The 27128-nt window shown below is 42.0% G+C and overlaps 2 protein-coding genes across 3 annotated transcripts in view; one reads left to right on the forward strand and one right to left on the reverse strand.

Annotated features, from left to right (window-relative positions):
* Positions 1 to 4180, reverse strand: part of ttll11.L (tubulin tyrosine ligase like11 L homeolog) — a 78133-nt gene extending 73953 nt beyond the window's left edge. Inside the window, exon 1 of the mRNA XM_018229513.2 lies at positions 2729 to 4180. Coding sequence (XP_018085002.1) covers positions 2729 to 3784 — 1056 coding nt within the window. The 5' untranslated portion in view covers positions 3785 to 4180. The remainder of the gene's footprint in view (positions 1 to 2728) is intronic.
* Positions 4181 to 23752: 19572 nt separating this feature from the next.
* LOC108698862 (carboxyl-terminal PDZ ligand of neuronal nitric oxide synthase protein) overlaps positions 23753 to 27128 on the forward strand; it is a 59102-nt gene continuing 55726 nt past the window's right edge. For both annotated transcript variants that reach the window (XM_041572380.1, XM_041572381.1), the window contains exon 1: positions 23753 to 24044. In XM_041572380.1, coding sequence (XP_041428314.1) covers positions 23940 to 24044 — 105 coding nt within the window. In that variant the 5' untranslated portion in view covers positions 23753 to 23939. The remainder of the gene's footprint in view (positions 24045 to 27128) is intronic.

Genomic DNA, 27128 nt, shown 5'->3' on the forward strand with positions numbered 1-27128 from the left:
TAGAAAGATGAGTGATAAACAGAAACAATAACAATAAATGTGTAGCCTTGCGGAACATATGTTTTTGAGGTGGGGTCAGTGACCCCATTTGAAAGCTGGAAAGAGTCAGTAGACAAATGCAGGTATGGGACCTGGTATCAAGAATGCTCTGGGTAAGGGATCTTGTAGTAATTTGTATCTCCATACCTTCAATCTACATCATGTAAACATTAAATAAACCCAATAGGCTGGTTTTGCTTCCAGTAAGGATTAATTATATCTTAGTTGGGATCAAGTAAAAGCGACTGTTTTATTATTACAGAGAAATAGGAAATGTATTTTAAAAATTTTAATTATTTGCTTATAATGAAGTTTATGGAAGGCAGCCTCTCTGTAATTCGGAGCTTTCTGGAAAATGGGTTTCTGGATGACGGATTCCATACCTGAAATTCAATAACTGTAAAAAAAAAAAATAATAGTTGCTTAGCTTTAGCCATTCTATAATATACTAAAAGTTAACTTAAAGGTGAACCACCCATTTAACTGTGTCCAAAAACTGCATTTGCCAATTGAAAGAGAATCGTATTCTAAGCTACTTCCCAATATCCATCCATTCCTCATTCTCACTGGGTTTATTGTTCATGTAAAAGTTATGGCTATTGGCAGCAGTGTCTGTCATGTAACAGTTTCTGCACGGCTGGTTCTGACTCCCAGTCCCAGTGCCATGGAGCAGAAGCCAGCTGATGAACAGACTTGGGAAAAGAAGAGGCTACAAGATTCTGAATCAGGAGGAAGCTCAAGGAACAATAAGGGATAAACACATAATTATAAAAACGAATAGATATTGGGAAGTTGCTTAAAACAATGTTTTCTTTCATTAGAAGTAAAGGCATCAGATATTGGGTGGCAAGTGCTTAACCTAATATCCAATAGTTTCCTTCCATTCAGGCTCTGAACTGTCACAGTTATAGTATTCCGATAAAGTAAGTGTGAGCGCAAGGCAAAGGAGATCATTTGCTGAATGTGGAGACATATTGAGTAAGTAACAGGCTTTAGACCCACTAAATGCAGCGATTTGTCATGCTCCAGAATGTATTTAATCTTAAGCATAGGAAAACACTATATAAGGGAGTATTTAAAGTGATTCCTTTTTTATTATGTGTGTTTCTTTAGTTATTTAGCTCTTTTTTCAACATCTTTCCAGATTTGCAATCTCAGCAATCTGGTTGCTAGGATATAAATTCCCCTAGCAACCATGCACTGATTTGAATAAGAGACTGGACTATGAATAGGAGAGGCATGAATAGAAAGATGAGTAATAAAAAGTAGCAATAACAATAAATGTGTAGAGAAATTAAAAAAGTATAAAAAAAAAAAGACCAATTGAAAAGTTGCTTAGAATTAGCCATTCTATAACATGCTAAAAGCAGACTTAAATAAACCACCCCTTTAAGTGGTGCCTCCAACTTTAGGGTAAAGTGTGTGCAATTTTAGTCCTAACAAATATATTTTATTTTCCATGTCCCTCACAGAAACAGGGGGTCAATGACTGACACCCTGAATGCAAGTGCAAGGGCACAAAGGCTAATGTCGATCCAAGCGGAACTGCACCCAACTCCTCCATGTGTCTTTGGTTAACTTTAGAATGTTATAGAATGACTAATTCTAAGCAGCTTTTTAATTGGTCATCATTATTTATTTTTTATAGTTTTTTTCAATTATGTGCTTCCTTCTTCTGACTCTTTCCAGCTTTCAAACAGGGGTCACTGACCCCATCTAAAATGCATAGTTGTCAGGGTAATTTGGACCCTACCAACCAATATAAATATAACACAGACTGAGCCTGGCTAAATACATAGACTTGGTTTTTATTAATGTATTCTCTGCTGGAACACAAAGGTAATGGGATATGTTCTCACTGTTCCTTAGTTCAGACACTGTATTAGCAACCATAGTCAAGTGAGCACGTTCACTGCCGGCATAACTCGTGTGCCATGTGAAGTCTGAATACAGTAGGAGCTATAAAGGACTGATTTATTACTGTTACTCAAATGGATATATCAACTATCTGCTGAAGTTCTAAGTCAACTGTAATGAGTAAATACCAAAGCCAAATGGCATTGTGGCTATAAAACAACAAAACCACGGTTAATTAATACCAAAACACAGTGATTGAAAGGCTGCCCATTAAAGGAGAACTAAGAACTGTGGGTGCCTACACTGCTAATAAAAACACATTGGAGTTTAAAAATACTGCCTGGATCGGTTTGATTCAACTATTTTCCTGAATATTAAACCATAAAAATTAATGTGGCTAAAAATGCTATTTATTATATATTGAACTTATTACACTAGCCTAAAGTTTCAGCTTGTCAATAGCAGCAATGATCCAGGACTTCAAACTTGTCACAGGGGGTCACCATCTTGGAAAGTGTCTGTGACACTCACATGCTCAGTGGGCTCTGAGCATCTGTTGAGAATGCGGTTATTTAGGCTCTTCTGGGTTAAATGTCCCCTTACCCACTGCAAAACACATTTAAGACAGTCTTCACAAACACCAGGGTAAAGTCCAATACTTTCCCATTTACCTGGTCATTGTTGGTGTTGGGTTCTGGATAACACACTGTTAAGTTGATGTTTTCAGGACAATACCACAGAGAGGACACATAGTAGGGGAGAATGGATTTAGGAGGATACAGCAAGTTTCAGAGCTAAGCAACAGGTAGATATATAGAGCAAGGGTACTTACTTCTTTCCACTTCAGCTGCTTGATGCTCATCTTTAGGGCTTCTAAGGATGTCTTGGCTTTGGAGCTGTCCACCGTCACCTGCTTCTTATTACCCCTTCCCTCCGCTTTCTTTTGGTTGCTTTTAATCTCCTGCTGTGGGGGTCCCCTGCTTGATAATCTTGTTGCTTTGCTTTCAGCAACTCTGTGCTCAGACTTTTTACGGGTGGTAGGTGGGCAACTGGTTCCTCGGCTGGCAGACAACCTGTTATAGACATCTTTCGTTTTCTGATCCTGCCTTTCCGCTGAGCCCTCTCTTCTCTTATTAAACTTTGTGCTGCGCCGGGTTTCATGCTGCCCTGATACCAACCAGGGACCTGATCTTACAGAAAAGCTGCATACGGCCTCCTGTGTCCCACTGTACTTGTTTCCCTTACACTCAGCTGCCTTCCCTAGCACCCCACTTGCTGGTTTCAGTATCTCATGCCCTACTTTAAGGGGCCTTAGCTGGGCTGCCTTAACTGTCAGACACTGTCCTGGCACTTCCTCTGTCTCCCTAATCCTCTCCTCCGCTGTCTCTTTGTGCTTTAACCCATCAGTCACCCCCATTTCTGTCCCTTTTTGGGTTAAGCCCACTCTCTGTCCTGCTATATCCCCACATGCCACCTTTAGCTCCAGCCTTTCCTCTATTTTTATTCTCAGCTCAGTGTTTCCTACTGGATAATAACCTGCCTCTAATGCCCTCCCTTCTCTTTCCCCACATGGGCCTGCCCATTCCTGCCTTACCGCCTGTGCATCTCCCACAGCTGCCCCTTCTTCTCTTATCTCATCTGGATCTCTATGATCGGCCCCTTCTTCTCTTATCTCATCTGGATCTCTATGATCTGCCCCTTCTTCTCTTATCTCATCTGGATCTCTATGATCTGCCCCTTCTCTAATCTCATCTGGATCTCTATGATCTGCCCCTTCTTGCTTTCTCCCATCTGTCACCCACTGTAAAGCCCCATCTTGTCCTAGCCCACCTATCATCTCCCGGTTCGCCTCTCCTCCTACCCGGTCTCCCATCCCTTTCCCAGACATTTCCTCCCGACCACTAACTTTCTTATGGGCTTTTCCCAGGATGCCCCAGGGCAGCAGCTGGTTCCATTACCGGCAGCTCACACTCATGCCCCGCCCCTCTCACACGCGTGATTGTTTGGGTCTGGTTGACAGCGCAACAAACGGCAAGCGGCGAGGGACAAATCAGTTCGTGTGATGCGTTCCACAAGAATTGTTATGGTAATGTACGTGTTTTTTCCTTCACTACATTAGATAACCGCTGTTTTCAGCAGCTGGGCTTCACATGTCCATATGGACGGAGCAACAATCCCACAGCTCTGCCTTTCCTGATCGCATGCCCAAGCCGTTCTACACCGAGAACTTTCTCTGCCCCTGCCTGTCAATCATGAAGCAGCCTATCATAGCTCTCCGTTTTCTTTAAGACCGCCTCCCTTTTTCATGCTGGTAACCAGGAAGTGATGACATCACTGGAATGCACCCTTAAAGGAGACATTTTGTGTAAAAAAATAAGAATGTACCAGTGCATATAGATATACTCATTTAGATACAGAAGAATTGTGCTTAAAATAGTAGTGTTTCAGGCTGATTTATTGAATATTTATGCAAAAACCCTAATAATCCCTCCCTTATCTTCCACCTCCTGCTCCCTGAATTTCCAGGCTCTGCAGGGGATCCGGCGGCTCTCAGCTCACTGTACTGTAGGACAGGAACCAATCAGCAGCTAGCAGGACCTGATAGGGAACTGAAGTCTGTCTTTGCTTGTGTGACTGCAGGGCTGTGATTGGCTGTCCCCCTTTTACTGTGCTTCTGGCAGGGACCGTTAGGACTAGTGTTGCCACCCAGCAAGCTTAGTCCTATTTTAAAAGACTAGCCGGTAAAACACCTGCCAAGGACGGGGCCGGTATTACAAAGTTGCCGGTAATTTGTAATACCCTTAAAAAAAGTCCTTGGCCCACCCTCAATTCACTCAGAGCTCAGGACTGCCCCTTTTGTTCCCACACCCCCACCGGCCGGTAAAACCTTTCAGAAAAGATGGCAACCCTAGTTAGGAACACAGACAGGGACCAGTTGAACATCTATGGGGAGCTCCAATAAAGGGACTCTTTTTAATAATATTAATTTTTAGCACCATGTAAAAGCAAAACCATATATTACTTATAATTGCCTACAAAATTAGGGGTTTTTCATTTATCCTTTATGTCTCCTTTAAACACACATGGATGCTGGTGTTCTGTGTAGCATTCTTTCCTGCTATGCTGCTGATATGCCTGTGTGCTGCCCATGTGTGCTGCCCATGTGTGCCTTGCAAAGCTGCCTTCTGAGTTTGCCATGTAACAACGAAATGGGAACATGGCTTTTTATATGTTGGGCTAGTTAATTATGCCTGGCTGTTATTATTTAGATCTGCTGCATCATGGAAAATGCCAGCCTGGGGGTCGCTTAGGAGATCTGAGGGGTGAGTGTATCCAAAAGAGAGACCATATATTATTATTATTATTAACATGTATTTATATAGCGCCAACATATTGCGTAGCATTGTAAAGTAACTGTGATTATACAACTACATCACATGAATTACATACATAGAATATATGGAGTAACAAACATCACAATCAATACAGGTACAAAGAGGTGAGGAAGGCCCAATGCATAGGCATACAGTCTAAAGGGAAGGGAGTAATACACAAGGTGTGGGAGTGGGCAAGATCGAAGTAAGTGGGTGAGAAATGTGGTGTTGTATGTGGTGTTGCGTTTGGTAGTTAAGCAGAGTGAGGGTAGGCTTCTCGAAAGAAGTGCGTTTTCAGAGATTTTTTGAAAGCAGAAAGGTTGGGAGAAAGTCGGACAGATCGTGGGAGAGCGTTCCAGAGGAGGGGTGCAGCCCTTCCAAAGTCTTGAATGCGAGCATGTGAGGAGGTAATGAGAGAAGAGTTGAGTAGCAGGTCAGTAGAGGAGTGAAGTAAGCGAGTGGGTGAGTATATAGAGATGAGTTCAGAGATGTAGGGTGGAGCAGAGTTGTGAAGTGCTTTGAAAGTCAGTGTCATTAATTTGAATTTGATTCTGAAAGGCAACGGAAGCCAGTGCAGGGATTGACAGAATGGCGAGGCAGAGGATGAGCGGTTGCTGAGGTGTATGAGCCTCGCAGCAGTGTTCATTATGGACTGGAGAGGTGACAGTCTCTGGAGGGGGAGGCCAATTAAAAGAGAGTTACAGTAGTCTAGACGCGATATGATGAGAGAGTGAATAAGAATTTTGGCAGCGTCTTGGGTGATAAATGATCGTATTTTGGATATGTTCCTTAGGTGGAAGTGACATGATTTAATAAGTGACTGGATATGAGGAGTGAATGACAGGGCAGAATCTAGGATAACCCCAAGGCACCGGGCCTGGGGATAGGGGGTGATAGTGGAATTGTTAACTATGATGGATACTTCGGGGATGCTACTGGTGTTTCTTGGAGGAAAGAGAACCATTTCAGTTTTAGAGAGGTTTAATTTAAGGTAGCGTTGCGACATCCAGGTAGAGATAGCGGACAGGCAGGAGGAGACGCGAGTTAGGAGTTCTGGGTTGAGATCAGGAGATGAGAGATAGATTTGAGTATTGTCAGCATAGAGGTGGTAGTGGAAACCATACGAATTTATTAATTTGCCAAGGGAGGAAGTATAGAGGGAGAATAGTAATGGTCCCAGGACAGAGCCTTGAGGAACTCCAACAGAAAGAGGTAGGGGAGAAGATGATACTCCATTGTAGGAGACACTGAAGGAACGATTGGTGATGTAAGAAGAGAACCAGGACAGGGCTGTGTCACGAAGGCCAAGCGACTGGAGGGACTGGAGGAGGAGAGGGTGATCTACAGTGTCAAATGCGGCTGAGAGGTCAAGCAGTATTAGTAGTGAGAAATGATTGTTGGCTTTAGCGGTTAAAAGGTCATTAGTTAGTCGAGTCAGGGTAGTTTCCGTGGAGTGTTGTGGCTTAAAACCAGATTGTAGGGGGTCCAGCAGGTTATTGTCAGAGAGGAATGAGGTAAGTCGGTTGTAGACTAGGCGCTCAAGTAGTTTAGAGATGAAAGGTAGCAGAGAGATAGGTCGGAGGTTGTCAAGATTGGAGGGATCAAGAGAGGGTTTTTTCAGAATGGGGGTGACAAGAGCATGTTTTAGTTGAGAAGGAAACAGTCCAGTTGAGAGCGAAAGATTAAATAGGTGAGTTAAGGCTTTGATTAGACAAGGATTGGTATTGCGGAGAAGTTTCGAGGGAATTGGATCATATACACATTATGTATGTGCTACTACAAGGCGCTGTAGTAATAATATGGGTTTCTTTTTAGACCTGAAATGAGGTGAAAATAAACTGTACTGCATGTGAGAGACTTGCTTTGTAAGGGAAACGAATGTGCAGAAGATGTTTAGTTATGGCTGTTGAAGAAATTTCTGAAGACTTTTAAGATTTGTTTCAATGGATGAAGTCATCTCTGACTATTACTATAGAATCAGTAAAGCACAAAAAGCAACTGATAAATTGTTAAAAAGACCAAGATCCCAAACAAGTTTAAATGAGGATCTGACACTGATTACCATATTGATTTATCTGATGGAGAATATGTCGAGGAGGAAGCTCCTATGCAGGAAAAATGTCATTTGGATTTGGATATCATTGATTCTTTGTGTTCAAGTGGTGCTTAACCATTACATATGGTGATCCCCAGGAAAAAACTTCAGTTAAATCCCTTATATCCAGATCACATACAAAATATAATTTATTTCCCTAGCTTGAAGATTTAGATAAGGAAGTCACACAGGACAAGGATTACCAGCATCTTCAGCAGATGGTAGAGATACCAGAGGAGCTTTGCCATTCTCTCTTATGGTGGACAAAACCAGAGAATCAGTCACAAGGAAAACTGCAAATTTGCATCATCTAAATCTCAGATTTAGAAAACAGATGCCAGCAAGAGTGAATGGGGGTCCGTTAGGGAGTTTGTCAGCCCAAGGACTGTGGAACAGCTACCAGAGGAATTGGTTATCCAATCGAAGAGAATTAGACGCAATCTAGCTAGGCCTTTTCTTCAGAGCTGAGAGGCAAGGCAGTCAGGGTTCACAGCAACAACAGCACGTCAGTACAATATGTAAAGAACCAAGGGGGGATTAAAAGTCATGCGTTGATAAAGATAACTTGAGAAATGTTTCTTTGGGTAGAAATGAATCTTTTTTCCCTAACAGCTGTCTTCATTCAAGGGAAAGACAATGTATCAGCAGATTTCCTGGCATTTTTTGTGGAGAAACCGGACGAAAAGGTTTGCCTACCACTGCCAATCACCAACAACTTGCTCACTTTAATCTTCTCTGGACCCAAAGATCCTCATCTGTGTCAGTTCCTGTGCAGCATGATATATTCCACCAGTGCTAATGATCGCCCTCATCAATCAACTGTGCAATGCCCTAGAGCAGTAATCCCAGGCCAGTTTTATGCTTGCGTTGCTCCACAACTCTTTTTACATCTGAATGTTAGTCATGGTTAAAAAAGGTTGGGGACACTGCCCAAATGCCATCGATTTTCCTTTTTATTTTGGGCCACGGACCCCCCCTGCCAATCACCAACCGCTTGCTCCCATTTCAGCCCTTTGCTCCCCTATCAGCCCTGGAACCCTAACACCTAATCCTTGTGCAGCATGATGCAGCCCGCCATTGTCACTCATCGCTTGCTTGCATTTGTCTATTAACCCTGTAAGCCTAAATACCTTAATGTGCCTCTCACGTGGATCTTGCCTATAAAGTATAAAATATCTAGAGAGCAGGGAGACGCTTTATATTAAATCCACCTACACAACACGAAAATGGTCATTCTTAGTCAAACTTGCCCTTTAAATGAATTGAAGCAACCCTATAGGTACATTTTTAGCATTGTCTCAGATCTACTCCCTTAAAAGAGACCGTAACCCGTAATGATATTTGTTGAATTTTCAGTCAGTGGAGAATTGCCCATGCCCTTAAAGGAAAATACCAAAATGAATACTTAAGCAACAGATAGTTTATATCAAATTGAATGACATATTAAAGAATCTTACCAAACTGGAATATATATTTACATAAATATTGCCCTTTTACATCTCTTGCCTTGAACCACCATTTCGTGACTGTATCTGTGCTGCCTCAGAGATCACCTGACCAGAAATACTACAACACTAACTGTAACAGGAAGAAGTGAGGAAGCAAAAGGCAGAACTCTGTCTGTTAATTGGCTCATGTGACCTTACATGTGGTTTGTATGTGTACACAGTGAATCTTACGATCTCAGGGGGCGGCCCTTATTTTTTAAAATGGCAATTTTCTATTTATGATTACCCAATGGCACATACTACTAAAAAAGTATATTATTATGATAATGGTTCATTTACATGAAGCAGGGTTTTACACATGAGCTGTTTTACTCAGTATCTTTTAATAGAGATCTACATTGTTTGGGGGGTATAGTTTTCCTTTAATAGAGAGACTGAAACAGAGCTGTACTGGTGGCTGGGACGGGTGCAGAAGATGACACCCAAGTGGGGAAGATTTCCTACTGCACTGTGCAATAAAGCCCTATAGTTTTCTCAGGTAATCTAACCATGATAAGGGCACTATGACACAGTCATTCACTCCAGAAGTGACACATAGAATAATATGGTATCAAAAGCTGCTCTGATGAAAACCTTCCCTATCATTAGGCAGGTACAAGGGCCTCTCATTCAAACCCACTCATTCACCTTTGTACTTGTCATTCTCCATCAGGCATTTATCTGTGAAATATGGAATAAATCCAACCCTACAATTTCTGCACAATTACCAGCCGTAGCAATAAATCTATTTTATAAACATCAGCGGCGGCTTCCAGCTCCTTATGCTCTACGGCATATATTTTACTTTTCTGGAAAGGTCACTGCTGCGCCAGCCTAATCATTTATATTTAAAACAGTTGGAAACCGAAGGCAGAGGGAGAAAGAAAAAAAGATATTGGGTTGCATTTTAGAAATGGACCACTAGAGGGAACATTTGCTCTTTGTTGGAAAAATGGGATGTTGGTTAATAGGCTTAACAAAAAATTTAACTAAGGGGTTGTTCATCTTCAAATTAACTTTTACTATGACATAGATATTGATAATCTGAGATGATTTGCGACTGTTTTTTTTTTTTTTAAATGTTGTGCACGTGCAGAAACTCCCTCTTGCGCTCGGCTTACCTGCCGGCGTTTGGTTCCTGCTGCCGCGCTAGTTCACAGTGTGGCTCCTGCTGCAGCTCTCACTCGCCTCATGCACCGCTCTTAGCGTCTCCACTCACTCACACACCTGACCAGTACCCGCAACTGAGTTCACTTAATAAAACCCTAACAGGTACATATGTCAATAAAACCATGACATGTCACTGAAGACCTTTTAGCTTAGTTGCATTAAATGTGAAGTTTATCAGATGATTTTATTTAAAATAAATTCCATTCAAGGCACTGCCTGGTTGTTTAAGCTATCAGAACCCTAGCCACCACATAGTAGTGTAGATTCCAAATAAAACACTATTGGGGCTATTTGATCCCCTCTTCCACCTCCTCTCCCCCTATATATTTTACCCTGGCTGCTTGAGGGAAGACACAACCTTTATCCCCCAATACCCAAAAATAAAGACACACACACAGCAACTTTATGCTTAATCTGTGAAAAGTCACAGCTTTATTGATGCAATAAATTGTTTTTTTATCCTGAGGAAGGCAAAAAAAAACTCTGAGAAGCTTGGGCCAATCTGCTTCACTAGAAGGAAAGATTCCTCCCTGACTCCTTAACATGCGATCGGATTTGCTCCCAGGATAAGTGCTCCATATTTATAAAGGGAAGCAGGGTGAGGGAAACAGAAGAGAATATGGCAGCATACACACAGGTGAACACTACATTTTTCTCCATTCCATTTGACCCCAGGCAGCCTGCAGACCCCGGCTTGTGCAGTCTGAGGGATGGAATGAAAAGAATTGCAGCATCTACTGAGTGGCAAAAAGGTACTTGTGTGTATTTAACCATATTCCTGCAAGCTATGACTCTTGTGTATTGGCAGTATCTTTGAGCGCTGCATGCTCTTCTTGTCCTGGGTGCACATGCCACCACTGCTGACTCTACTTTATCTTTGGGGTTCTTCAGAAAAGGTTTCCTTCCTGTCTCTTTCTTTGTTGGTTTTCTTGGCTGCCTGGCTGGTTCCTTGGCTTCTATCTCTTTCTTTGGTGGTTTTGTGATGTTTTTCTTGGCTGCCTGGCTAGTTCCTTGGCTCCTGTGCTTCCTTTCTTGAGGATGAAGCAAGGCTTGGAAAGACTCCTGGCATAAGTTGCTGCGAAAAGTCCTTGTTGACTGATGCCAGGAGGAATGTCTTTTTGAAGCATTTCTGCACAATGTGGCTAGGAAGGTCACTGAGCAACTCCCCGAATGACTCGTACCCAAATATGTGTTCTGCAGCTTTAAGGCAGCACTGAGCCAGTATGGTGCATAAGTATTTCATCATGGTCAGTGCTGCAATGCCTCTGGCAGTTGTAAGGGCATTGGCTGCTCTTGCAATTTGTCTTCTGAACACTTTTCAATGGAAACTTTCAAAAGGGAGAAGTGTTCCAGAAAAAAGTCAATGGTCAGCGGTTGCAGATGGAACTCCAGTCTTTACAGGATCATACTCGCCATAAATGCCATGAACGATGGTGTATAGTGAGTTTCCCCAAACATCTCCAGGAACTCTTCTTCTCTGGGAGGGATAGTCTTCCATGAATTTAATGGCCAAATACAAACACGTACAGATGTAGGTAAATAAAGTCACAGTTTGTGCCTACCAACCTTAGTTTCTATTTTTTTTTTTTTTATTATTTCTCAGCAATAAACCTACCAGGAATATTTGATACTGCCTACAGGCTGCTGACTAATAAGCTGTAAAAAAAAAAAAACAGGTTATGGTAATGTGTATTGATTTATCAAATAATGACTCTTTCTTCTATTCCCCCCTCTGTAATAATACAAAATGCTGTATACTGCAAGTGAAAATTGTCCACTAAGTACAAACACAAGTATTTTATGTGTAAGGGCACTAGAGGGCGCCTGACTATGCATTGTAACATCACAGGCTATATCTGTGCAGCTGAGGGAGCTGCCCATCTGTACATCGATATATTATTGCTGTGATACATAAGAAAATGATGGCACGAAGCAAAATGCTCTCCAAAATATATGTAACAATTATTTTTCTCTCCAGTTTTTATGACTTCACATAAATTCGACCAGTGTCCTGGGAATACCTCAGTACTTTATTGATCTACAGGGATATATATCCAAACCATGTTTGTTTCATGAATATTCAAAAAAAATCCTTTTCAGACAAAAATCCTTACTGCGTGATATTTTATAGTCTCATCAGATATTTGCAGTGTAAACTCTTCTGGATGTCTTACCATTAAATCAGATTAAAAAATAATGTATCCAGGCTTAACATTGCTTTAATTACATTTGGCTTGTTAAACTGCTGAAAGCATCAAACAGGAAAACGTCACAATTCTGTAATTGCCACAAATAAAAAAAGTTGGTAAAAAAAAGGCAAATTGTTATTTTCAGATCTCTTTGGGACCAGAGAATTACTGATGCCCAGGTCACCTCAAATCCACACCCAAACTAAAAGGCACCTGATCTGTCCCCTCCTTAGGGGGTTGTTTATACCTAGTGACATCACTGGTTGGGGCAAATACCTTTAAAAAGAGGGGCAAATACCTTTAAAAAGAAAACTGCCTGCCACCCATGAATCTCCTCAATTTCTGCCCTGATCCCACTCATGGATAAACCTGTGGGTTTCAGGCTGAACCATGCATCAATACTAGGGGTTTCCCTCCTATTCCCACTGGCTGGCAATTCCTCACTGTAGGGTAAGGGAAGCTCTTGGCCCTTTAAATCTATGGTGGCTTCATTACTGTTTGCCAGTTCCGCTGAATTCATTTTGTTCCAGTGCTCAGTTTGTCCAGAGATTAGTCATTGTGCTGAAACCGAATGTAAAGGCAACATGCACTAAACTTCCTGGAATTAGTAGCTCATTTATCAAGGCGCAGAGCCTGTCTGCCTCCCTGTAAATACTCTTTCCTGGTTACATAAAGATTCTAATCACAGCTTAGTAGGCTTCTCTATGTCTTCACTAAAAGGTTTGGGTTGGATAATAAATATTGGGTATCATGGACAGCATTGTGTTCTACGGCTCCAACAACCCTGCTGCGCTGTGAGAGCTGCAGTCACCGAAGTGGAAAATAGACAGTTATGGTCCTAGAGATTCCCATCAAGCAATGGAATAAACAGAACAAAAATGCATCCGTATTTCCATGATCTTTATCAGCTACACGCAAAGCAAATGAGCACCGCTTTCGATTGATATCATGAGAAAAGAAGAGAAAACCCTATTTATCTTTTCATATACTGTACATACATTGGTGCTATTATCACTAATCCCACTAGACTAGGCAGTAATCCCAGGCATATACAGAATTCTACATCACTGGTCCTCAACTGTAGCTCCCAGGAAGTCAGTCAGTCAGAGTCAGTCAGTCAGAGAGTGGGAATATTTTACCCTTCTTCCAATTACAATAGGTGTCTAGAGGAAAGGTATTCCCTACATCATTAAATTTCCAGGACAACTTTGCCGGCAATCAGTTGTTTAACAACAATTTGTTTCTCAGCAATACGTTCCTTTGATTAAATACTGTATGTTTGGTGTCTGTGTTGTCCTTATGGAAAAGTTTGCATGAATGCGCACAGCTCCCACTTTATCCTCCTTGTCTCCCTCCTTTTCATTTATTTTCCACTCCAACCTGGCTCTGCTTATGATTTATTGTCCTACAAAGAGTTCATTATCACATTGCCAGCTGCGTGTCCCCATTCATTTTGTTTATGTTGGTAAGAATAGCTTTCGTGTTTCATGTATGAAATGAGGCAGACCCCTATTCGGGGGAACACAGCTATCCTTTAAAGTTACTATACGTTCATCTCTTGTTATTATCTACCCATCTTTCATTACATTTTAATCAGAACGTGGCAGCAAATTCCAAGGCACGGTATGTTAGCGAGACACTGAGAGATGAGAGCTAAAGAGTACCTTGCCTGTTAGGGATTCCAGGAATGGCAATGGCATGGAAGAGTAAACAGCAATTTAACTTCTTGTTTATAAGTAAGAAAATCAAGTAAAGAATTCTGAAAGTAGTAGCTACTCATCTGAAAGTGTGACATAAGCCCCCCCCCATCAGAAAAAAAGGCATGAAATTAAATAGAAGCTGAAATACAGTCATCTATTTCTGTTATAGCCCTTAAGGCTTCCTGTTATGGTATCCAAAGAATCAGACCTGGAATTCTTTTTGCTTGGGTTCAGGGTCTTATTTTTTCTGCTCCACTCATTATTACTTTGAACATTTCCTTGTGTCCTTTTCTCTATCACCACAACAACCACCTTGCAGAAGAGTGTATGCACTTCCAACGGACGTCATAAGTCAGAGTAACAAGGTCTGCTGCCTAAATACAACTAGATTTTATGGGTTATTAGTAAACGACACCCCAAAAAAACTATAAAGCCTTATTTTGGTGATGGTCACTATATTAATGCCGACATTTCGCATTCACTAAAAACATGCTACCGACTAATTACATTTTATTTGATTACTCCACTTTGTACTGCAACCTAATTAAAATACAAGACCGTTCCTGTTAATGATGATGCCATGCTATAAAATAAATGAAGGCAGAGGCCAGAGACCAGCTAGCATGCAGTATTTCACAAATAATTTCCAATTATAGTTTAGACCTAGGAAACTTTAAATCATATTCATGGCTCATCTTCAAGCACAGCATGTGTTAGACTTTAAAAATCAAGAAAGAAAAGTTACTTTAAAGGTCACAAATGTGCCAGTTTAAAGGGAAAAGCTCACTTTGTGCCCAAAGAAGCTTTTATAATGGAAACCCACTGCCATATATTTCCCACAGACAGGATAAAGGTGTAGCTTACTGAAATCACTGTACATAAATTCGCTGTATACTTGTATTGATGCATGTGGGTTGGAGTCGCCATGATTGTTTCCTTAGACAGAACAGTAGGAGGTGATAGTATTTCTGCCTAGCAGCACTGAGGTCATGAGTTCAATTCCTACCACTCTCCAAAAACATACAGGCAGGTCAATTTTCTCCTGACCCTGCTGTATGATTGGAGGTCTTAACTTGTAAGTTGCTATGATGCAAGGACTGAAGGGAATGATGTTTATAATTGATGTATATAATCTCTGTAATGTGCTGTGTAAGGCTACCGTCACACTGAGTTGTTTTTCACCTGCGTAAGGTTCCAAGCTGCTCACCTAATCCCGATGCAGCAGCACTTATCGGCTGCTGTACACACATGGCAGATTTCAGTACACTGAAGTGTTTCCACGCTGCTCCATGTACCTTCACAAAGGCACACCGCAGGTTTTTGCAGACACCGTAGTGAGCCAAGGTGAGTGGTTCTGCTTTGTCTCGGCCTGCATTTAAACAGAAACAGTCCAATGTCTGGTTGTAGCCCAAAAGTGTTAGCACTAAAAAATAAATAATAAATTAGTTATGCAAATACATATGTACCACAATATGAATACGGTAAGCTATACCTTACAATGCAGTAAACAGCTTGAAAAATGCAGGGATATTGATTTAGAAACAAAGCACACCTTGTATACACAGCACTGATGGACCGACCTGCTGAGAAGATACAGAAGATGTTTTAAGAAACAACCTTCAGATTTTTAACCAAACTGGACTAAAGATCGACATGCCTATTAAAGCAATAATTCTTTCCAATACCTGCCACTTTAATCATTATCAAGCACCCATGCCTCTATTCTTTTGAAACACTTCTCTGCCTAGCCCTGTGGCGATAAATAGCAAATGAGCCCTCTAATGTATTAACTTTTCTCTTAGAATTTGCAGTATCCAAAATGATTGTTTTTCTTCATACTCTTTCTCGTTCTTCTTTTGTAATTCTTAGATCCATTTCATGCATTCCATGATTTGTTCAGAGCATAGCAGGGAAAGAATGCTTCTATTTTAGGATGGTGTAAATATGCTAATGCTCAAAACCTGTCTTTGTGTCCGCTAGAGTCATCTTACAATTATAATTCCTTACGTGTAGATATTGGGAGACTATTGTGCTTGGAATCATTTATTTGTCTTTTAAATCCTTTTGGTTGAGCTATCAAAAACACACCTTGATACTGATTTGGAATCTCTTCTCTGGAATCTGATATCCAGAAAGTTTCCAATTATGGGGCAGCCATCTCCCATGGAAACCAAAGAAAATTGACCCTTTTCCTATAATAATAAAGTACTACTTTATTGTACATAGATCCATACTCATGGAAAAAAAGATCCTTCAGGGTTTATTTAGTGTTTTAAATGGTTTTTATTTGGTGATCTAAATACAAGTCAGGTTGGGAAACTGCAGAATGCATTTTCCAGAGCTGTACCCATGCAGCATTTGCAAATCCCCATTAACTGCGCACTGTGTATTGATCACCCCGTACAGTAAATTAAATTGACGTATCGTTATTCTGAGCAACAAAGAAAACCCTAACGAGAAGCTGAATCCAAGCTAAATCAACTGAGCAGCACTAGAAGAGAGGGGGTCAATCATTTTGCCAGTGACACCAAATGGCACAGCAGGAGTCACGTAAATGATTTTATTATGTAAATGAGGAAATTATTTACAATTTAGAGCAAAGAGGGCCTATTATAATACTTGGAGGGGAAGCGTCACATGTTTTGTTGTTCTCATAAGTCTAATGGCAGGACTGATGGAGTTATCGGAAGGGATAATTTTTCTCATTTTATAGTTTTGTATTTATTTTTTTTCATGAACATGCAAGCTGGGCTTAAATCTACTTTATTCCTTGTTTGGCATTTTATACAGCAAATGACCTTTACTTTGAGAAAATTAACTTCAGTACTTAATAAGCAGTTGGAATGAGCAGGGACAATGAAGCACCCGCAGGGATATCTATAGTGGTGGCAAAACTATGTTCCTCCCCTAGCCGTTAACTGTGTTAAAACTCCCTGCATTCATTCCCAACTGCCTTTACCATCTAACAGACATCAGCTTGAGCAACGCTGATATGAACAGTTTTCTACTTGCCTTATTATAGGCACCATCTCTCCCTATACCTGCTATGTCACACTCCCTTCCCAGAGACTATTATCCCACTGTTACTATAGGCACCATCTCTCCCTACTATACCTGCTATCCCACAGTCACACTCCCTTCCCAGAGACTATTATCCACTGTTACTATAGGCACCATCTCTCCCTACTATACCTGCTATCCCACAGTCACACTCCCTTCCCAGAGACTATTATCCCACTGTTACTATAGGCACCATCTCTCACTACTATACCTGTTATCCTACAGTCACACTCCCTTCCCAGAGACTATTATCCCACTGTTACTATAGACACCATCTCTCCCTACTATACCTGCTATCCCACAGTCACACTCCCTTCCCAGAGACTATTATCCACTGTTACTATAGACACCATCTCTCCCTACTATACCTGTTATCCCACAGTCACACTCCCTTCCCAGAGACTATTATCCCACTGTTACTATAGACACCATCTCTCCCTACTATACCTGCTATCCCACAGTCACACTCCCTTCCCAGAGACTATTATCCACTGTTACTATAGACACCATCTCCCCCTACTATACCTGCTATCCCACAGCCACACTCCCTTCCCAGAGACTATTATCCACTGTTACTATAGGCACCCTCTCTCCCTACTTTACCTGCTATCCCACAGTCACACTCCCTTCCCAGGGATTATTATCCCACAGTTACTATAGGCACCATCTCTCCCTACTATACCTGCTATCCCAAAGTCACACTCCCTTCCCAGAGACTATTATCCCACTGTTACTATAGACACCATCTCTCACTACTATACCTGCTATCCCACAGCCACACTCCCTTCCCAGAGACTATTATCCCACAGTTACTATAGGCACCATCTATCCCTACTATTTCTGCTATCCCACAGTCACAGTTCCTTCCCAGAGACTATTATCCCACTGTTACTATAGGCACCATCTCTCCCTACTATACCTGCTATCCCACAGTCACACTCCCTTCCCAGAGACTATTATCCCACTGCTACTATAGGCACCATCTCTCACTACTATACCTGCTATCCCACAGTCACACTCCCTTCCCAGAGAATATTATCCCACTGTTACTATAGACACCATCTCTCACTACTATACCTGCTATCCCACAGCCACACTCCCTTCCCAGAGACTATTATCCCACAGTTACTATAGGCACCATCTATCCCTACTATTTCTGCTATCCCACAGTCACAGTTCCTTCCCAGAGACTATTATCCCACTGTTACTATAGGCACCATCTCTCCCTACTATACCTGCTATCCCACAGTCACACTCCCTTCCCAGAGACTATTATCCACTGTTACTATAGGCACCCTCTCTCCCTACTTTACCTGCTATCCCACAGTCACACTCCCTTCCCAGGGATTATTATCCCACAGTTACTATAGGCACCATCTCTCCCTACTATACCTGCTATCCCACAGCCACAGTCCCTTCCCAGAGACTATTATCCACTGCTACTTTAGGCACCATCTCTCCCTACTATACCTGCTATCCCACAGTCACACTCCCTTCCCAGAGACTATTATCCACTGTTACTATAGGCACCCTCTCTCCCTACTTTACCTGCTATCCCACAGTCACACTCCCTTCCCAGGGATTATTATCCCACAGTTACTATAGGCACCATCTCTCCCTACTATACCTGCTATCCCACAGCCACAGTCCCTTCCCAGAGACTATTATCCACTGCTACTTTAGGCACCATCTCTCCCTACTATACCTGCTATCCCACAGCCACAGACCTTTCTCAGGGGAAATTATCCCACTACCACTATTGGCAGCATCTCTCCCTGCTTTGCTGACTATGCTAAAAACACAGTTTCATCCCAGAGATGCTGGTGTACTTCCTGTACTATATAAGAGTAGATTTGTTGTGTTCTTGACCTTTCTCTGCAGAGCTGCTACTCAGCTGAGCCGTCATAAATATCAGTTAGATCTGATCAATGTACAGTTTGTTAGTTACATTTTACTACACATGCACTAGGTCAAACATCTCCTTAGGACTCTAGGATTATGACTAGGGGTGGAAGAACAGTCTCATGTACTCAAAGTCCACTGTGAATTTGTTTCCCTGGCTGTACCAGACAAATAATTGCCACAGCATGCTGAACTGTTCTCTGCAGTAACCTGTTAAGAAACAATTTTAATAATTAACTTCTGTGTGTTATTTCTATTTTAAACAGAAAAAAACATATTTGAATAGATTGGTGAATGTAGTTCAGTATATGGCTGATGGCTACAAGTATGGTACTGGTCATATAGTTGTCAAAAGCAAAACTGTACTAGTTCTGATTACATTGTCAGCTACAAAGAATGTTAAGCTTATATAGCTGCCAGTTACAGGACTCTACTGCTCATTTACTTGTTACTGACATGGACTGTGCTGCTCTTATGGTTGCTAACTGCATTAACAGCCAGGATGTTGCTGTTAATGCAGTTGCAAGGATGCATCAGTTGCAAGAATGTTCTCACGTTGTTTTTACAACTGCAAGGACTCCACTGAATCTGAAAGGATTTTACTGCTTGTATGGTTCTAAATTGTAAAGCCTGTTCTGCTTATGTGGTTAACTGCAAGGACTCTGCTGCTTTATTTGTTGACTCTATGCTAAACCATGTTTTTAAGGGGAAATGAACAGATTGTATGCTTTATATGGAAAGAACCTGTTTAGTCCTATATTTCTTACCACATGTAATATTAAATATATATTATATTAAATATATATTATTACTCCTTTAAATGCAGACTATTTACTACATTAAAAGAGAGCCACTGACATTCTACGGGGCTTCAGGAGGTACAGGGAGCACAGTTGGGCATAATGGATAATCACTTCTTCGAATGTTTACAAAAAATGTCTTATTTACCAAGTTTACTGGGGCCCTAAAATGATGTTATGGGGGCCTAGTAACATCTAGTTACCCCAATGCTTCTTTGTATAAATATTAAATTCTATGCTTTATCAGTCTTTTTCCCTGATACAAGGGTAGATTGTATATCCAGAACCTTGTACACCAAGAGTTTTGCTTTTTAAAAGACAGTTTCTCTCCTCTTTGTTTCTATTGAATTCAGTGCTCTGCCCAGCACACAGGCACAGCGGGGAAGCTGACAGCACAGACAAAGGCAGAGAGCTCAAAGCTGTGTGGCTGGTTTGAATCTGACCAGGGTTCATTTTTAATAGGGTCATACAGGGTTGCCAACCCAGTTCTTTTTTTAAAGCACCGCATCCTCATTTTTTTCTTATGTCTTAATGTAAGGTGACCCTGCAAGGTAATGTAACATCTTTCTTTTATAAAAAAAAAAGTAGCCCTGAATTTGACACCATGAGATTCAGGAGGTATTATGAAGTTGGACAAAGCTCAGCCCACACAAGAGACTGAACTCTAAATAAACCCAGGCAATGACAAGCACTTCTCCTTTAAGAAGTGGAAATTTCTCTACATAAATTAAAGTTAGGCCTCTGCACTAGTATCACCTCTTCAATCATATACTGTGGTTTCCATTTACGCTCTGACCAAACTAGACTGGCACTGCAAACACAAGCCATACCATGCGGGAGATCCCATTGTCCGACCATCCAAGATTCTGCAGGTGAAGAAATCACTGGGCAAGGCTGAAATGAATAAAACAGGTCACTGTTTGTATGGTTGCCATTATAAACACAAAGATTCTTTGGATGACAGTGGCACAAATGGCTTAAGGGACTGTTTATCCTGGTTATGTGTGATAGGGACTTTAAATTGTAAGCTCCGCTGGGGCATGGGTTGATAGAAATTATGTACAGGTATGGGATCCCTTATCTGGAAACCCGTCATCCAGAAAGCTCCTAATTATGGCCATCTCCTATAGACTCAATTTTAATGAAATAATTAAAACATTTTTTAATGATATCCTATTTTTTCTGTAATAATAAAACAGTAGCTTGTACTTAATCCCAACTAAGACATAATATATCCATATTGGAGACAAAACAATCCTATTGGGCTAATTAATGTTAATATGATTTTTCAGTAGATCTAAGGTATGGATATTCCTTATCCAGAAAACCCCAGGTCCCAAGCATTCTGGATAAAGGGTCCCATGCCTGTATGATTTCTAAAAAGAACTGCAGAACATGTCAGCACTATATAAATAAAGGATAATGATAATAGACAAGAATATATGCCATTAGTTATGTAAAGCAGGCACTACTACGTCTTAACGTTAGGGTTGCCATCTTTTCTGGAAAAAAAATACCGGCCTATATATTTATCTTTTTTCCCTATTAATAACATTGGGATCAACCATCATTTTTACCGACCAGGATGGTAAAATACCAGCCAGGTGGCAACCCTACTTGAGATCTAAAATAAGACTGGCTCTGCCCAGATATCTGACTCTGTATAAGAGAATATATACCAATCCCAATGTAAGTCTGCCCCTGACAAGTGGATCTGTATACTAATGTATTACTGCGTAACACTGGTAGTGCCCAGAAAAGTGAATATATAGCTCAGGTTACAGAGGACTGGCACTGTTATGTAAGGGCTGTATAACACAGTATCAAATGGTCCCAATGAAAGGCTGGCACAATTTAAGGCTGGCTGTGCCCAGGAGAAGCATTGCTGAGACAAGAATATGAGTACCACTGAATAACAGCAGTGGCCAGGTACAGGTTTTCAGGTCAGGTCAGGTTTTCTCTGTGTCACTTGCACTGCCCTAGAGAAAGAACATATACAACACAATTACTATATAATAAAAAAAACATAATCCATTGCTCATTTAGATGTAATTTACCACAAGACCTGAGTATAAAATAAATCTGCCAGCAGGAGATTCCGATATAAGGCTGTTACTGGCCTAATACTGGCACATTTAAAACTGGATTCAGATATAAGGCTGGTACTGGCCAAATAATGGAACATTTACCACAGAATTCAGATACAAGGCTGGCCAGATAAACAAATTTGGGTACAAGTTTGATTCAGAAAAGATAATATTTAGCAGAAGATTCGGGTTTAAGGCCGGCACTGCCCAAACACTAGAACATTTACCACAGGATTCAGAAATAAGGCTGGCACTGCCCAAATACTGGAACAATTACCACAGAATTCAGATATAAGGCTGGCCAGATAAACAAATGTGGGTACAAGGTTGATCCAGATAAGGTAATATTTAGCAGAAGATTCAGGTATAAGGCTTGCACTGGCCAAATACTGGCACATTTACCACATCATTCTGATATAAGGCTGGCACTGGCCAAATACTGGCACATTTACCACATCATTCTGATATAAGGCTGGCACTGGCCAAATAGTGTCACATTTACCACAGGATTCTGATATAAGGCTGGCACTAGCCAAATACCGGCACATTTACCACATCGTTCTGATATAAGGCTGGCACTGGCCAAATACTGGCACATTTACCACAGGATTCTGATATAAGGCTGGCACTGGCCAAATACTGGCACGTATACCACATCATTCTGATATAAGGCTGGCACTGTCCAAATACTGGCACATTTATCACAGGATTCTGATATAAGGCTGTTACTGGCCTAATACTGGCACATTTAAAACTGGATTCAGATATAAGGCTGGTACTGGCCAAATAATGGAACATTTACCACAGAATTCAGATATAAGGCTGGCCAGATAAACAAATGTGGGTACAAGGTTGATCCAGATAAGGTAATATTTAGCAGAAGATTCAGGTATAAGGCTTGCACTGGCCAAATACTGGCACATTTACCACATCATTCTGATATAAGGCTGGCACTGGCCAAATACTGGCACATTTACCACATCATTCTGATATAAGGCTGGCACTGGCCAAATAGTGTCACATTTACCACAGGATTCTGATATAAGGCTGGCACTGGCCAAATACTGGCACGTATACCACATCATTCTGATATAAGGCTGGCACTGGCCAAATAGTGTCACATTTACCACAGGATTCTGATATAAGGCTGGCACTGGCCAAATACTGGCACGTATACCACATCATTCTGATATAAGGCTGGCACTGGCCAAATAGTGTCACATTTACCACAGGATTCTGATATAAGGCTGGCACTGGCCAAATACTGGCACATATACCACATCATTCTGATATAAGGCTGGCACTGGCCAAATACTGGCACATTTATCACAGGATTCTGATATAAGGCTGGCACTGGCCAAATACTGGCACATATACCACATCATTCTGATATAAGGCTGGCACTGGCCAAATACTGGCACATTTATCACAGGATTATGATATAAGGCTGGCACTGGCCAAATGGCACATTTATCACAGGATTCTGATATAAGGCTGGCACTGGCCAAATACTGGCACATTTATCACAGGATTCTGATATAAGGCTGGCACTGGCCAAATACTGGCACATTTATCACAGGATTCTGATATAAGGCTGGCACTGGCCTAATACTTGTACATTTACCACAGAATTCTAATATTAAGCTGTCAGGGTGGCTAATGGTTAGGCTAAACTTAGCCTATAGTACTTCTTCCAGGAAGATCAGCTCTGAGCTCTGCAGTTCCCGCCCCCTCCCCTCCTCAGTCAGCTGATGTCACAGCCTGTGTCAGAATACGGGGAGATGCGAGTAACTGCTTTCTTTACAGTAGATAATTCTGTAAATTCCCCTGTTATAAGGACATTTACCCTGCTGCCTTAATTAAAATCTTCCCACTACAATAGCTTTGGGCGTTTAGCACTCTTCCGCCTCTTATTGGTCCAGGGGCGGCATGTGACAGAACTTTCAACCAATGGCGAGCGGGAGGTGAGCTAAGGCTTCCAGTGACCAAAGTGTAGAATTCCCATTCAAATCGCGACGGCTGAAGAGCTGAGGGGCAGCGGCGGAGGGGTATTAGAGCATGGCATCAGCATGGGCAGAATGCTGGGGTAGGTGAGCAGGGAGAGCGCAAGGATGCCCTGGCTAAGTGCCCGCCGCGGGGGTTGGTAGTAGGGGAAAGCGCTGGTTATTTCCCGGGGAGGATGCCGGCCAGGAACAGGTACAACCTGGTGGATGACGGATGTGATTCCCGGGTGCCGCTGCACAATGAAGATGCCTTCCAGCATGGTATTCACTTCCAGGCAAAGGTGAGTCCAACAGGCTGCCCCTCCCTTTGTGCCCAGTGGTACTGTCCCTGCACAATGCCCAGTCTCTCCCTTCTTTGTCCTGTGCCCACTTTGTATTTCTCACTTCATGCCCAGCCACTGATACATTTCTCTACTGCCCCTGCCTCACTGTATAGTGTCTCTGGTACTACTGCCCCTGTGTCTCTGTGCCATTTCTCTTTTGTCCTTGCCCCACTGTATAGTGCTCAGTCTCTGGTACTACTGCCCCTGTGCCCTCCCTGTGTCTCTGTGCCTCTGTGCCATTTCTCTGCTGCCCCACTGTATAGTGCCCAGTCTCTGGTACTGCCCCTGTACTATCCCTGTGTCTCTGTGCCATTTCTCTGTTGTCCCACTGTATAGTGCCAAGTCTCTGGCACTGCCCCTGTGCCCTCCCTGTGTTTCTGTGCCATTTCTCTGTTGCCCCTGCCCTACTTTATAGTGCCCAGTCTCTGTTGCACCAGTGAGAACCCCTCCTGAATTATGTGCCCACCCAGTACTGCTCCCACCCCTCATATTTGTGTCTAGTTGGTGCTACCCTGCAACCTGTTTGCCTGGATAGTGACAGCCAGTCTATATTCCCCAGCACCCCTGCACTGCCTGCTCCACTTGTGCCCCTCACTTCTGCTCTTCAGCACTGCCCTCAACCTGTGCCCAACCTGCTCTTCCCTACAGTTTTCCTGCCCAATACCCTACTGTCCCTAACCAGTGTTCAGTGCCCAGCCACTACGTCCCTTTCCCAGCCCCCTCCACAATGGCAAGTCTCTGCAGCCCCTAACTTGTGCCTCCTCCCCTAACCTATTAGCCTACCACCTGCTACTCCCCCAGCAACGTGCCCCTATGCCCAATTCCCTAGCCATAGCACATCCCCTGCTCCTGTTTTTCTTAGTATTTTGTTGACTGAATCCTGCTTTCTCTATTAATAATTTTATCAGTTCTGATGTAAAGATTGATAATCTGCTATGCTACAGTCATAGGATTGATTGATAATCTTCCATATTTAACCCAATGTGTGCCAAAGACTAACATAGTGCAAGGATAAGTGTACCTACAAACAAACTGTCTCGTCCTTCTGTTCTCTGATTCTGACACCACAAACAACATAGCCAAAGTAATGTCTTCTCCAGGTCCAGCTGGCTTCTGCTACATTGATCAGGAGTCAGAAGCAGTAGTGCAGAGATTTGAAACAGCCAGGGTGATACTGCTTTCAGTAGCAATTACATTTACAGGTAACTCTCAAACCGCTGATATTTTTTAATATATTTTCAGTGAAGCAGAGTTCCCCTTTAAACAGTGGCTTGAAAAATTCTTTGCCTTCTACGTGTTCCCTTTGGCTCCTTTGTTTATGAATAACATCCTGGGCTGTAACTTTTTTTTTTTTTTTTTATAAATTTATTAACTGTCAGTTCACATAAAAAGTATCAGTATCCAGACTGAACCGCTTCAAATAATTTTTTTTCCAATTGGTTCTTTGTTGCTACATTATATTTAGGTGTTTTTGTTTAATATACACAATTTGCCGTTGTTCCTTATTTTTGTTGTTGTTTTTGATATATTTTCTCAGCAGCTCTCAGTCTGGACATTTCAGCAGTTATCTGGTTTCCAGGGTTAAATTACCCTAATAACCAATCAGCAGTGAGGAAGTGAGTAGATGAATAGGAAAGGGTTTGAAAAGAAGGAAAAGCGGTAAAATATCAGAACCACTATTGTTGCTGGAGTGATCCCCGACAAACGGCTGTTGTTGGTTTTTCAGTTGCAGCCTTGGGGTGGGGGAAGCAGAATAGACACACGAATAATTCACAAAGCATATGAAATAAACAATCAAGACCAATGGGAACAGTTTATCAGAACAGGTCTTTGTATTTAATATATTAAAATAGATTAACTTGCCCTTTAAAATGTTGTTTCATTGCAACCTAAAGCAGATGGACTCAGAGGGACACACGGGCAGATTCGGGAAGATTTAGTCGCCTGACAACTAATCGCTTCTACTGCTGGCCGACAATCTCCCCGAACTGCCTTCCGCCTGCTATAATAAGGAAACGCCTGCGCAAATGCACTTGATTTCCGAAGTCGCCCGAAGTTTCCTCGTGAGGTAAGGCAGTTCGGGGAGATTGTCGCCCCGCAGAAGAGGCGATTAGTCGCCAGGCAACTAAATCTCCCCGAATCTGCCCGTGTGCCCCTGCCCTAGTCCTGTCTGGCAGCTCAGCGATCCAGGAACATCTGAACTGTTACAATGTGCTACATTTAGTTGCTACAATTAGTTGTAGCAGTATTTGGGGAATATTAGCAACTATTGTATCAGTTCTAACAACTGCCTTTAATGAAACTTTTAGAACAGTTACAGAGTCGATGACCCCTCTTCCCAGAGCTGCTTTAGAAGGTGAAAAATGAAATTTTACACTTCAATATTAGAAAAATGGTCACACATAGAAAATAGAGTAATTTGAAAAGGTCTTTATTTGTGGGGAACTATCTGAAACCAACTGATCTTTAAAAAGTGTTTGAAGGTGAACAACCCCTTTAATGCCTGTCTGTTTTCCTTAGCAAGTGCTAAATGGTTTATTCTTTGGCTCTTCTGCAAGATGGTTAAAGGGGTTGTTCACCTTTGAGACAACTTTTAGTATGATGTAGAGAGTGATATTCTGAGACAATTTGCAATGAGGTTTCATTTTTTATTATTTGTGGTTTTTGATTTATTTCGTGTTTTGTTCAGCAGCTCTCCAGTTTGCAATTTCAGCAATCTAGTTGCTAGTAGGGATGTCGCGGACTGTTCGCCCGCGAACTAGTTCGCGCGAACATCGGGTGTTCGCGCCCGCCGAATGTTCGCGAACGTCGCGCGACGATCGCCAATTTGAGTTCGCCTTAGCTGGCGCTTATTTTTGCCCTCTCACCCCAGACCAGCAGATACATGGCAGCCAATCAGGAAGCTCTCCCTCCTGGACCACCCCCACACCCCCTGGACCACTCCCCTTCCATATATAAACTGAAGCCCTGCAACGTTTTTTCATTCTGCCTGTGTGTGCTTGGAAGAGCTAGTGTAGGGAGAGAGCTGTTAGTGATTTGAGG

This window comes from Xenopus laevis, chromosome 8L (genome assembly GCF_017654675.1).
Source record: "Xenopus laevis strain J_2021 chromosome 8L, Xenopus_laevis_v10.1, whole genome shotgun sequence".
NCBI classification, from domain to species: Eukaryota; Metazoa; Chordata; class Amphibia; order Anura; family Pipidae; genus Xenopus; species Xenopus laevis.